The 13,977-nt window shown below is 49.3% G+C and overlaps 1 protein-coding gene across 1 annotated transcript; it reads right to left on the reverse strand.

The window, feature by feature from the left end:
* Positions 1 to 2,729: 2,729 nt before the first annotated feature.
* On the reverse strand, positions 2,730 to 10,541 carry PTMA (prothymosin alpha). The gene is made up of 5 exons (XM_078666312.1): positions 10,334 to 10,541; positions 7,240 to 7,305; positions 6,749 to 6,839; positions 4,525 to 4,589; positions 2,730 to 3,582 (listed from the first exon to the last, which is right to left on the reverse strand). Exons 1-5 carry the CDS (start codon positions 10,376 to 10,378, stop codon positions 3,535 to 3,537), a joined length of 315 nt encoding a protein of 104 aa, XP_078522438.1. The 5' UTR covers positions 10,379 to 10,541; the 3' UTR covers positions 2,730 to 3,534.
* Positions 10,542 to 13,977: the final 3,436 nt, after the last annotated feature.

Raw genomic sequence — 13,977 nt, forward strand, 5'->3', positions numbered from 1 at the left:
TCTATGTAGCCCCTGTGTACCAGCATCATGGGCACGGCGTTTTCTTTTTTGTAGCCTGAAGGTAGGGCCACTGAAATTACCTGTCGCATAATTATGGCTTTGCCGCATAATCCAGCATCTGTTGCACTATCTGCAGATTTTTAAAAAAAACATTTTTGAGTTTTATATAGCGCGAACTAGACCCGAACCGAATCAGGTATCAGAGCGCTTTACATATTTTTCCAGTTACGTTACCAGTTACTTTCATTTTAGGCAAGGGGAGATTAAGTGATTTGCCCAGAATCACAGGAGGTTTTGGCGTCGTTACCGAGACTCGGACCCTGATCCCCAGGTCCGAGGTCGAGCGCCCTAGCCGTTTGGCCACCTCCTCTCCCCAGATTAACAAAAAAAACTGTTTCTCGCTCAAACGTTACTAAAAACGCAGCGGTGGGGAAGGCCCTTTTAGTAACCGTTACCTTGTCATTTTAATGGGCTTTCTTCTATATGGAGTTGCTAAACTAAGTAGGTGAAAGCTTAGCTGAGACAGTATTTACTGGTGTAAAAAAAAAGACAAAATAATGAATTCATTATGCCGCATAATTTACCTTTTTATGCGCAAAATGTAGTCAGCTCTGCCGCATAATCTGGTGCTGCCCTGTCTCCCAATGGTACTGCCTAAACGTGACTGGTTACTAGTGGGTAAAGTGACGCACTGCTACCAGAGTGGACTTCCCACCTAAAAGTGTTACTAGGCACCTGCGCTCTCCAGAAAGGTTCTCAGCAACTGGTGTTCCCCCGACTTGTGCCCAGCGCTTCCTAGACACTAACGGGACGGATCCTAGTGGCGCCCTGAAGCAGCTACTTCTATAGCACTTGGAATCAGTACAACATGTGAGAGCAACATCTGGCATTCGCAAAGACCACTTGATTTTCACTAAAAGTCTGCACACATTCTTTCCGGCAACCCCCTTCAAAAATTGGATTGCATTTGTGTTACAGCAACCCACCAACACAGTGCTGGGTGGGGTGAGTGAATGTACCAGCCCACTTCAGCCATAGTAAGGGTGGGCGTAGTATGTGTAGTGGGGCTACGCGAAGCCACGCAAAGTGGGCGAGAAGCTACGCCCACCTACACACTTCGCGTAGCCCAACTACGTGCCGCCTGCCCCCCTCCCCATCATACCTAATTTGTGCAAATACTAAAAGAAAAGTAAATAAAAGGCACTTACCTTGTCCGCTGCGTCCCGGGGCTCCCTCTTCTCGTTCGCACCGCCGTCTTGGATACCAATGCGGGCCGCCCGCGCATGCGCATTTCTCGTGAGAAATGCGCATACGCAGGCGGCTGCGCATTGGTATCCAAGACGGCGGCGCGAACGAGAAGAGGGAGCCCCGGGACGCAGCGGACAAGATAAGTGCCTTTTATTTACTTTTCTTTTAGTATTTGCACAAATTAGGTATGATGGGGAGGGCGGGTGTCGGGCAACTTCGCTACGCCCACGGAGTGGGCGGAGTGTTGCCTGCTACGCCTACTTTGCAAAGGGCGAAGTAGGCAAAACTACGCCCACTCTGTGGGCATAGCGAAGTCCTTCGCCCAGGGTTAGTTTTATCCTACGCGAGTGACGCCATTCAGTCGAATAAAAATATGGCCGCTCACAGAAAGTAGTCCTCTCTAGAGTAGGGATTTGAGAGCCATTGTATACCTCTGTCTCAACAGTTTTCAGAAAAAAACGGAGCAATGGTATTTTTTTTATTACTTATGGGCATGTTTATTGTCTGTGCATATAAACGCACAGTTGGCCATCTCTCAAGTATTATTGCAAAAACAAAAACAAATTAAATATATACACACTACCAATGCGACCGTCTGTAGTTTGATAGCACAGTTGGTCATTTGTAAGTGGTTTCCAAGAACTTGTTTTGCAAGGCAAGAACACAGCTTCAAAAGTAGGGATGGGCGGAATTTGCGGAATTGCGTTACGCAGATCTCTGCGAAACTGTAGAAAATCTCCACGAAACCCAGAAATTCCGCGAACGCGCGGAATTACTTGTTCGTGATGCTTTTTTCCTCTTCGCAATCGCTGTTTGCGTGCTCGGGGAGAAATAACTCGCAAACACGCAAAAACATTTCGTGAAGTTGTGGAACGCAGAATATTGTGCAATTTTGCGTTCTCCGCGGAACGCAATATTACCCAAATTCTGCAAATTCCGCGAGCGGAACGGAATTATTCGACCAGGCCTATTCAAAACACCAGAGCTATTGTTTACCAATGCCGATCGACACAGCGTTTGGCTCAAACCTTTATCGTGCTTTATTAGAACTTTTAACAGATTCGTAATCGGCAGGCCATCGACGTACTAACACACTGTGCAGGTGCATCAGAGCAAATTTGATTTATTGAACATTAACTGGTACTTTGGACTCCCTCAGCCTGGCATTTATCCGTAGTAAAAAAGCGGAGCTCTGAAGGTGTGAGTACTATCCATTGGCATCTGGAGGGCATCTTTGTGGGCAGCATTACAGGCACAGTGAGATTACTGGATGCTCACGAGGGCCTCCCCTTATGATGGGTAGAGAACCTTGGGGTTAACTTACTTGGGAAGGACATTCTACTGAGTTGAAATCTTAAGTTAACCCCTCCCTGCCACAACCCCCCGCCCCCTCCCCTGAACTACAAAGGGGAACAGGGTATTTATTTTCATGAAACACAGGAAAAGAACAGCTCTGAGTCAGTCGCCTTAGAACAACTCGGCAAAATAAAATTCCTGTTTTATTGTTTGGACATCATTTCACACATACATCAAACAGGCCAAGAAAGGAAAAGAACAGCAACTTCATACACAAATAAAATTAAAAAAACGACAACAAAAAAGTCCATCTTTGGCCTTGCCAGCTCATACAACCCAAACTACGTATGGTACATCAAGGTACGTACACAAACAAAAAGGTTACTGGAATGCTCAGATCGGGTCTTTTTGCATTTTATTTTATAGATTTTTTTATTTTTTATATTTTTTAACAAGTTTCCCCTCCTCCCCCTCCGCGATTTATTTTTTCCTTGTGTAGAACTCACGACCTGGTCACACCACGAATAATAGTTACACCTAGAACAGGGACGGGAGGGGCGGAGGGAAAGCCCCCTCCCCTATTCATAGCCCACCCTGCCGCCCCCCAACACAGACACTTCAAAGCTCACTTTTGGTCACCTAGAGATCACTTAAAAATGACTGACCCCCAACCCCCTAACAATATGTACAAAAATATAAAATGTAAATAAAAAATACAAACAAATTCTTTTTTTTAAGTACTTTCAGAAGAAAAGTGGAGCTTTGAAGTTTCGCTACTTCCCTTCCCGCTCCGTTTTTTTGTAAAAATGTTTGCACCCGCTATGGTCTGTGTGCGCGTGCGGCGAAGCCATGTCCTCAAAGGGACTAGGGGGGTCTCGAAGGGGACAGGCATGGGTTCGCTGCTCTACTTCGGGGGGGAGGAAGAAGGGTGACCACTTTTTGACAGGAAGAGGGTGAAAAGGACAGCAGCCAGGATAAGAAGGGGGTCGCCTAGTCATCATCTGCCGTCTTCTTTTTCTTGTGTTCAACCTCATCATCCTGGTGGGAAAAGGATAGACTTTAGTTCAAGTCACACAAAAAAAACAGAATTATAATTCAAGCAACCACTCTCCAGCACAGACTTTTGTGGCTGCGCAAACCCGCTTCTGAGAAGCGGTGCTACAGGTGAGCTGAAGCAACAGTGCTACAGGTAAGTAGGTTCCATCTTACTATTTATAATATTTACTAAATCAATTTCATTCACACTACCAATTGATCTGAAGATCTCCCCAATCCAACCCATAAAGGTCTTGACAGCAGATGTAAGGTGTAAACTTCCCATAAAATCAGTGCTTAATTTGAGCCAGTAGTTTCCAGTGCTGGGCCCGGTCACTTTTTGTCAACGCCGGGTCGTCTGACAGTCGGCCACATGGTGGTGCTGTTGGCTTTATTTTTTTTTAGCAGCACCACAGCTGCTTAATAGTTGAACATGCATTAAATAGCTGCCGTCCAAAGTGTTGATGGCATGTATTAGTCATTTTAATGTATATATATATAGTCTGAATTGACACGTGTAGGCGTTTGATGGCTAGTAGTGGTCATTGACAGGGCTGGCAGGGGCAATAGGTGGTGCAAGCTGCAGTGGCCTCCTTACAAAGCCTTGCTATTTATCACTGCATAAAATGTAGCCCAAAATTGCCAGACAGGACCCTAAAAAGCCAGAAACACTTGGTACGCCCTCCGAGGACCTGCACTAAAGGCTTTCTGTAGCTAGTGACCGAGCACCGTACATTATCTCCTGTGCAATCATCAGTGCAAGGCACAGGAAACCACCAATATTCTGCCAGCTTGGGGCAAGTTAATGGCAGGACAAGCCCTGGGGCAGGCATAACCCACTCTTCATCACTAGAACTGCTGCCAGTCGCCAGAGCGCTGCATGCAAGAACAGCTGATTGACACTACCCCATAACCACACAACAACGTGTCACCCACGAGACCCACCTCGTCATCTTCAGCCGCCCTCTTGCATGTGGGTTCATCGTCTTCATCATCATCCTCATCTTCACCTGTAATTCAAAAGATGTATTGTCAGTTTTGGTGTGGACAAACGATGGACATCAGAAACGTGTGCACAGTTGAGGTGGGTTCACAAACGGGACACCCCAAGGCCGGGACACCTCAAGGCCAGATCGGAGCAGTTCTGAATAAAATGATCAGGCCGCAAATGGACAGACTTCCTACAAGTGCGGTCTTTCAGAACGGTGACCGCCTGGATATAGGCCGGACCCATCACCCGGGACTTGGACACGTCCTGCCATGAAGAGATGTACTTTAATCCCTTATGCAGTGCTGCCTTCCCCACCTTAAGCCTTGGATTAGGGTCACCCTAAACATGGCTTCCCTGGAAACCTGCTGAAGGGGGATCCTGGGTAATCCACGCAGGGATCACCAGGTCATGGCTCGGGTTGGCAGAGGGCAAAGGGTCAAAGTGTGCTCAAACCCAACATTTAACGTTCAGTGGAAAATCAGATTACATAAAAGCGCCTCCTCCTGAAAATAGTTGCATGGTAGACCACTGGAGTGAAGCGTATCTACTAAAACTAGCCCCTAAATCCTGCTTATGGAATGTTCTGGAAATGGGCAGAAAGGTCCGGAAGGGACGTCAAATTATACATAAACACATCCGACACATACATGCACACACCACACATACATGCCCACATACACACACACCTATGCACACAGCACACACATACACACCCACATACACACACACATGCCCACATACACACGCCCACATACACACACATGCCAACATACACACACACACCACACACACATGCCCACATACACACACACCACACACACACGTGCACACACATGCACACACCACACATACATGAACACACACAGCACACTTACATGCACACACACACACCACACACACAGATGCACGCACCCCACACACATGCACGCACCCCACACACATGCACACACACACCCAACACACACACATTCACCCCACACACATACCACATGCACACACACACCCCACACACACATGCATGCATACAGTTACACACACACACACACAATTACACCACACATGCACAGACATATACACCACACATGCGCACACACACATACCACACATGCACACACACAGACACATGCACACCAGCAGGATGCTTCTCCCAGAGTGACAGTCTGCACTGTATACACTCAACCACACACACACACATATTCAGATGTTCATGCTGCCTGTTTCTATTTGGCCTCCTTGTTCCAGGGGCCTGTTACATGTGTCCCACATAGTTGGTTTGGGGATATGCCGCCCTCATCCCTTAAACAGGCGTGCCCTGGTGTAAGCTTAAAGTACAGACCATCAACGCCAGGCAAAGCTCACCCAGGAAGAGAAGGACATTCGTGCAAAGTCATTTCCCAATTCAACCCCTGGAAAGGGAGAGATTTACTCGCCAAACAACCTCGTGTGCAAGAGAATAAACCCTTCCCGCCACAAGCCAGCATCCGAGGCGCGCGGGCCCCGCCCACGCACTCGGAAAGGGTCACGCCCACTCGGCGCCTCACTCCGCACTGAAGGCCAGGCCGGCTTGGCAGGGTGTGAGGCTGGGATGGGCCCGGTGGGAGGGGCCCCCAACAGCCCAACTGTCAAAACATGCCCGTGGCGCCACGGCCTCACTAAAGGGACGTTTAAAGGCTCCCAAATTACGGACCTCGGCTGGAGTGCACCACAGCCCCTGCACTACATTACCTGGATGACACGTGCATTAGCACCAAAGAGTGCAGCGCTCGGAAGAGTGCGGGGGGGACTTCAGAATGCAGAACAGGGGCCTCAGCCCGAACACCAGCACCCCAACACTGACAGATTCAAAGTACAACTCACCCATTCTGCACACGGGCAGCGTGTTACCCAAAGAGTGACTGATTCATGAGTGTTAAAGGCGATTTGTGAATGCAAGTTCACATCACGGGCCTTTGCAAAGGGGGGAGCTTGAGAGGGAGGGGGGGGGGGGGGGGGTCACCAAGCTCCGGTGTCAATGCACCTGCTGCACTCATCTGAATGGCACTGCAACACACCACGGACCGCCTGCTGTTTCCGGCAGTGAGCCGCTGTCGCACATGTGACCTTGGACACAGGAGAGCCCAGGTGGAAACCAGATTAAAAGGAGAGGAAATGATTAAAAAGAGAGGAAATGAGGCTTACCTTCTACTTCGTCTTCCTCCTCGTCCTCTTCCCCAGCTTCCTCGTCATCGTCTACCTCGTCTGCTTCCTGTTCACCGTTTTCCTCATTTTCCTGGGTAAAAAGGGAATAGGCTTAGCACTGTTCACCGGTGGGCAACTAGTCTACAAACATGTTAGGCTGCACCCTTGACCTCCAGCCGGCATGCGATGTTTGGACCCTGCGGGGGTGAACAGTGTGAAATAAATGCACATGCTAACTGCTGGGCCCCTCGACTGCTAGTGAAGTGATTGGCGGGAGTTTTATCAGAAAAGCAGCACGGCTGGCACAAGTGGGCACTAGTGAGCGTGCAAGGTTTATGCAGCGATTGGAAGCACGGGCATTGCGGGACTAAAGAAAGATGCCACCTGGCACCATTCCTGCTACCAGGTGCAGTGATGCGGATACAGGTGAAGCCACGGCGCCCGCCCTGAAAACCACCCGAGCACCCAAGGAAACAGGTGAAAATACTCACTGCCTTCCCGTTTGCTGCCTTGTCCTTTTCTTCTGTTCCTACTAGTTTTTCCTTTACTTTTAAATCCTGGAGGAATAAAAGATATTTCGGTTAACGTAAAGAAAAATTTAAAATAACAAAAAATTAACATTTAATAAGAAAACAGTGGTAGTCAACAGTCCCTAGGTGCACTGTGAGAATGGAGTTACTATAATGAGACCGAAAGACAGACAGGTAATTGTACCTGCCTACCAGCTAAGTCGTCTATATTGTGTTACCTAGCACATACCAGCCTCAAAAATTCTTGAAAAGGTAATCTTGAAAAGGTATAATCGTTGGCGACTGTGGTGTAAAGCAGGCATTAATTCAAGTCAATCATCTAGGGTCAACTTGCGACCCCCCAGGGTACACTACAGGCCTATACAGGAGGCGCATGAGTTGATTGACGGCCCTGGAGGGATGGGCCGCAGCCCGCATGCGCAGTTAGGACTGCCCGTGCGTGCAACACCTCCGCACGCTGCCAACATCTGTTCAAAGCTGGCGCCACAGCGAGGGCGCCATCCGATTGGCCGTCCCGCCCCACGTGACCATGTTCCCTTTCTTCACCTGGCGACGAGCGGGGGGCGGAGCTACCAGGGCTGGGTGGGAGGGACAGTGGAGAGGGCACCTGGAGAGGAGGGACAGGGGCTGCTCCTTGTAGGGGGGAGGCGAAGCGGAATGCAGGGGGTGTTAGAGGCAAACGCCCCCGGCTATGAGGAACACCTGGCATCCCCCCTCCCCCGTCGGAGAAGCATCAAAGATTGATGAGGCGGCCCCTCCCCCACCTCACCTGCGCGCCCGAGTAGAGGCACCAGCGCACCTGGGGCGAGCGTGCCAGGCGCCCCAGGGGCATGGGGTGGGTACTGCACCCCCCCCCCCCCCCCCGGCACCTGGGCAGACGAGGGATGCGCCCTCGGTCCAGAGCCCTGGAGCACACCTGCGGGGTCGGTGAACCACGAACGGTTTGTACGAGCCGAGATAAAAGACCTCCCTCTTCCTACTAGGATCGCTCATTAGAACTAGATCCTCCTGGGACCGACCCCGATGTCATCCCGGTTCATTCCGTACCCAGCGAGACCCGACACAATGTATCCCGATCCACTCCATGCGCACTAGGATACGCCACTATGTATCCCTCCACCGAACACGGGAGACACGATACTATGTAACCCTCGATAGAACGCCCCCCTTATTCGCTTGATGTATACCAGGACCGGCCACTATGTATCCGTCAACAGAACACGATTAACTTTTTACACACGAAGACACGATACTATGTATCCCTACGTAGAACACAAATTAGTTGATGCACCCCAGAACCAGCCACAATGTACCCCTCGATAGAACGATACTATGTATACCGAACCCCATTCACTTGTTCCGCCACTATGTATCCAGATCCACTCCATACACATTAGGATCCGCCACTATGTATCCGTCAACAGAACACACGATTCCCTTCCTGTCAACGGAGACACGATACAATGTATCCCTTCGTAGAACCCCCATTCACTTGATGCACACCAGAACCGGCTACAATGTATCCCTCACCGGAACCCTATAGACTCCGTACCCATCGAGACCCGCCACAATGTATCCCGATTCACTCCCACAGAGCCGGGCCGGATACAATGTATCACACGGTTCACTTTACCCTTCTTAAGACCTGTCACAGTGCATCGCGAGCCACGGGCCGCCCCGCTTCCTATACAAAGGGACTTCCCACAATGTGCCCTGTGCCAGCAGCCGGCCCGCCACAGTCCCACCATCTTGCCCTGATTGGTGGCATCACCGTGTGCGCGGGGAAAGGGTTGTGTTTATTTACATTTACATGGGACCACGCTCTGATTAACAATAAAACAGATCCTGGCCCCTGGAGGCCGCTTCCGACAGCGCCTAGCCCTAACCTAACCCCCCCCCCCCCCCCCAACCCCATTTTTAAAAAATTCTCCTTCACTCCTCCCCCGACCAGGTTTGCTTGCATCCTCCGTTATCCTCCCGGAGGGGATGCGATCCGACCTCTCCCCTGGGCAGGGCAGCGATGGCTGTCACTCATCCGCCCCCCTGTCACTGCCAGCCTGCACTCCCTCGGAGGGAGGCGTGGGCTGCACAATGGCGCTCCCCTGGCACCACTGGTGGGCAGCGGAGGGAGGGCACTGCACTTCCTGCCCTAGATCGCCGTGCCCCCTCACCTGCCCGGCACAGCCACTTTACCAAACAGACCACTGCGCCCTGAATCCAAAAGAAGACAACAGAAACGCCCCCCGTAACCCCAAAAACAGCAGAAAAAAAAGTCGGCCACATGTACCCATATCTGCAGAGGGCACTGAACTGTCAGGAACCCAATAAACAACAGAAATAAGAAAGACCCCGCCATGCTTTGATAACCAGCTAAATGCCACCCTCGCCCACACCACAAGCAATCGAATGGGGGGCGCGCGCTCTAGCACTATTTGGGGTCACAGACGAAAACCCCATGAACCCCTTAAGCACAAGGTCAAATCAGCAAGCTTATCATTTGAGGTCAGGTCCGCTCTGCCTCCCAGAGGGGGCTCCAGCTGAGATCAGTGCCCCCCACCTCTCACTTTAGCGCCCCCCCCTTCCCTCCGTACCCTAGGTCAGGGCATCACACCATCTGAGGTCACAGTGCAAGAGTGATGCCTCAAATCTCAGTAAACAAAGAGCCCCCGCGGCGCTGCACGCACTGGCACAGCTTATGCCCAGCTCTGGCCATCACCCGCACCGAACCGGCCCAAAAACAGACCGCGTCCGGAGATGGCATTCTGGTGCCAAGATTTGACCTTTACCCATCACCGCATGAATCACACTCAAAAACTCAACACACGAACTCTGAAGTTTAGCCAGCACAACATTTCACACAAAATGCGAATTTTTCAAAGATACGGTTGAATGAGTTAATAAGGAAATAATAACCATTAATGATGGTTAAGTCCCCATGCAAGAAACTGGCAGGAGCTGAGATGCGACGCAGGTGCTCTAACAAAGCAACCAAAAATATGGCATAGAGGGGAGCTGTCAGTTTCTCCCAAAAGTGCCCAACAAGCGCCACTCTTACCTTGGTGGTCTTCTCCACGCTGGCATCCAGTGCTGCTTCGGACATGATGGACGGGAAGCTGCTACAATAAAATATATACAAATATATATATAAAAAAATGGATCGGCTCGAAAAAAATAATTCGCCTGTTGCAGCAGCTGGTGCGGGAACAATGGAAAGAAGGCTTTTCTTGTGTGCTGCCAGTAGAGCGCTCGCGCCGCCAGAACCTTTAATATAGACGGCGGGCGGGGCCTGCTGCCGGGCGGCGAGCCCCGATTGGTCCGGAACCGAGAAACCCCGCCTACGGACTGTGCATGATGGGCAGGCGCGTCAAACAATGGGGGAAGAGCCAGCGGCCCGCTCCTTTTCCCTCCCTCCTCCAGGGTTCCTTGCTGAAGTCGGCGCGCGCGCGTGCCCGTCTCCCCTTCGCCCGTCCACCCCCCCCTCCCTCTCCTCAGCCCCCGCACCTCCTCGTTTGAGAGGAGGAGGGGGGAGCTGGTAGGGAGGGGGCTGCTTGGGGGGAGGGGGAAGGCGAGCGGCCTCTGCGCATGCGTGAGGAGTTTGCGTCAGGTCTTCAGCGCGCAGGCCAACGCAAACATTCGAGGCGGTGGGGGCCAGCGGGGGGAAGCAGCACGGAGGGCCGTGTGCAGAGCAGAAAAAAAACCGAGCGGGGACGTGTGCAAAGCCGAGAAAAAAAAACGAAGCGCCATTGCGCAGTTTAAATATATATGCGGGCTGTATCCGCGCAGCGCAAAATGTGCGCATGTAAAACTCGGTACTATTTCCCACTGGACTGTTAAAAAAAAAAGACACTTTTATTTTCCCCCCAGATAAGAAAATACAGAGGCACTCGATTGTTGTGCCTAATATAGCACAGGTATGGTTTACGAAAAGTGAGCGGGAATTGCGCAGTTATCGGCAGGTTGCCATGATATCCTTCCGCCGCAGACGACGACAGCGCAAATGTGACTGTTTTTCAGACGAAAATAAAGCCAAAACTGAAGATATTGGTCTGTTTTCGATCAGGAGCCATAAACAGATCGTGACCAGAGTGCTAATACTGGAAAGGATTATAAATTGCGCAGATTTTTATTCGTAAATCTGTAACTGCGTAGGACGAGGTGGAATGACGTATCCTTCCGCGGCGATAAGGAGCCATGTTATTTTCGCAGAAATATATCTCCTTGCGCGTCCACCATTCGACACGTTTTTAATAACTCGGAATAACATATTTACTATTTTTTTTTTTAACAAGCGCAAGAAACACAAAAGCTCACTCGTGTGAATTGATCCCGTCGAAACTTTTGATTGGTTTTATTTAGTTTTTAATGGTAACGCGAGTCTCCTACGCGCAATGTGATTTTCGTTTAAAATGTTTTATTTATTATTTTTTCACTTTGTTCTCGGTAATCGGATCCGCATTTAAAAGCTCCGTATAAATGTGAGAAATTACTCAGAAACCTACACGCAATCCGAACTCAAGTGTTGTTGATACTACTAATCTACGCGTTTTTTTTAATTTAAAAATTGAAGTTTTCCATGCATTAATTTATCGGATTAGCACTTCTTTCTGCGCAGCTCCGTAGTAGTTTGGTAAATCCAAGTATTCTCTTCGCATACGTCTAACGTCGATTTCGCTTCCATGACAACTCGTGTAAGGCAGCCGATTGTGTTTTTTAAAAGATCGACTTTTGTCTCGAAGGTGGAGGTTGTTACAAAACACTTTTAGCCCGTGAGATGGCGGACATCGAAACTCGTGGAGAACGTTCCAGCCGCCAAAATGGCGCCGAGTGTACCCTCTCCTCGGAAATGTCCGTTTATCAGACGACCAAAACGGGGAAAATACTCCGCTCTGCCAGGGTGAGGCGTGGCGAAACACGGGCATGCAATAGCGTGGATTTGAACTCCTTTTCTGGCGTAAAACTGTTAAAATATCGACAGTTTGCAAAAATTTCGAGAGACGCACTTGCCACGCTCATCATGGCTACGGGTCGAAGATGAAAGGAATGACGTCTACCTCAACGCACAAGTGCCATTGGCCCAGAAGGGCTCGCAGGGATGGAGGCAACGCCTTCTTCTCGGCTCGGATTGGCTGAGCCCTCTCAACGAACACCAGATTGACGCTTTGCGGTTGTTGGTTGGTTAATGTAGCTGTCAGTCTTGGCTCTCAAACTGACGGTTTGTGAGAGGGAAAACCGGGAGTGGCTCTGCAGCTTTAGAGTCGGACGGCGTTAGTGCTGTGCAGTTTCTGTCGGTAGCGCCTTATACTAGATAACAACGAATGCAGCGAGGCTGTCCTGTTTTTTTGAAGCAGCAGATAATAGTTGTAATTCAACTGTCTGCGTATTTTTTTTTCTTTCTTTCAGTTGGGAAAGTTTGACTTATTAATTGCGGATGTTTGGAAGCATTAATTCAGATAGTGAGAAGTAATGATGGCAAGCTCTTCCCGCTCTATTTAAGTGGCTACTTCTCCGTTGCTAGTTCCTGTGTTTTAAAAAAAAAATAATAGCAGTAGAAAATGCATTTTTTTTTTTTTGTAAATATTTTTCTTTGGAGTCCTCAGGCGAAGGCACAACCAAGCTTCATTGCCACACTCCATGTATTTATTTGTGGAGTTGGATTGCAGAGAGCTGGAGGGAACAATTCTATTATGTTCAAAGCGAAGAATGTGGGTAAACATTGTACTATTTTCCTACTGTCCTTTGGCTTGATTTTAAGAAAATGTTTTTATTTTTTCAGTGTCTTCCTGTGAGAGCTTCTCAGTGCTTCACCAGAACATTTGACGGAGGAAAGAGAAAATAGCAGAGGATTGACTGGAAGATGAGCCACGAGCGTTCATTCATGCACAATACAGTATAAAGATCACTACAGCAGAAAGCAACAGTTTGAAAAATGCTGATAGTGAAAGTATGATTTGATGCTAATAAGTCTTGGAGCCTGCACTGTTGAACTTAACCAGGACCACGTTGTACAGAAAGGATCCCACAAAAAGAACTCCCGTTATACGTGGCGAAGGCTTCCAGCTGGATAGACTGACACAGGAAAAGCTCCAAAGTGCAAGAATATGCTCTGAACCATAGCTCTTTTTCTTTAAGGGGTTGCACAAATCATATGGGCTTCTTGCCAGTTGTGATCTTAATTTGCAGCCTGAGCCCGGGATACTATGGCAGCTGTTTTCATCCATATATACTCGATGCCACAAGCTGAAAACATAAAGATCTTCAGGCATGAAAAAAATGTATGTTGGTGAAACCCAGCCTGTGCTGTAATTCCCAATCCTAAAGAAATAGGGCCTGATTTAGACCTTGGCGGACGGGTTACTCCGTCACAACGGTGACAGATATCCAGTCAGCTGAAGTATAAATCTTCTATCCTATGGGATTTTTATTTCGGTCGATGACATATCTGTCACTGTTGTGACAGAGTAACCTGTCCGCTGAGACCTAAATCTGGCCCATAGCTAGGATTACATTGGTACGTCAACCTCACCTGTCACTGCATGGTTCAAAAGAAGCTTAAGCTTTGTTTTGTCTTCCCCAGTAGGCTGCTTTGCTGCTCCGTTGACATGACCTGACCTTTTTTACTTTTAGCCCCCAACCATTGAGGCCATTTGTATTTATGAAGTCTGGATAACATCTGCGGGAACACATGCATTAGCATGGGCT

This window comes from Lissotriton helveticus, chromosome 11, assembly GCF_964261635.1.
Source record: "Lissotriton helveticus chromosome 11, aLisHel1.1, whole genome shotgun sequence".
Lineage (NCBI taxonomy): Eukaryota > Metazoa > Chordata > Amphibia > Caudata > Salamandridae > Lissotriton > Lissotriton helveticus.

What these genes read in the sequence shown, in the direction of transcription:
- PTMA (XM_078666312.1), bottom strand. Translation starts at nt 10,378, where the DNA reads ATGTCCGAAGCAGCACTGGATGCCAGCGTGGAGAAGACCACCAAG. An exon ending in GCGTGGAGAAGACCACCAAG is followed by an intron (nt 7,306 to 10,333) that starts GTAAGAGTGGCG and finishes TTATTCCTCCAG; the next exon opens with GATTTAAAAGTAAAGGAAAA. An exon ending in GGAGGAAGACGAAGTAGAAG is followed by an intron (nt 4,590 to 6,748) that starts GTAAGCCTCATT and finishes TTTGAATTACAG; the next exon opens with GTGAAGATGAGGATGATGAT.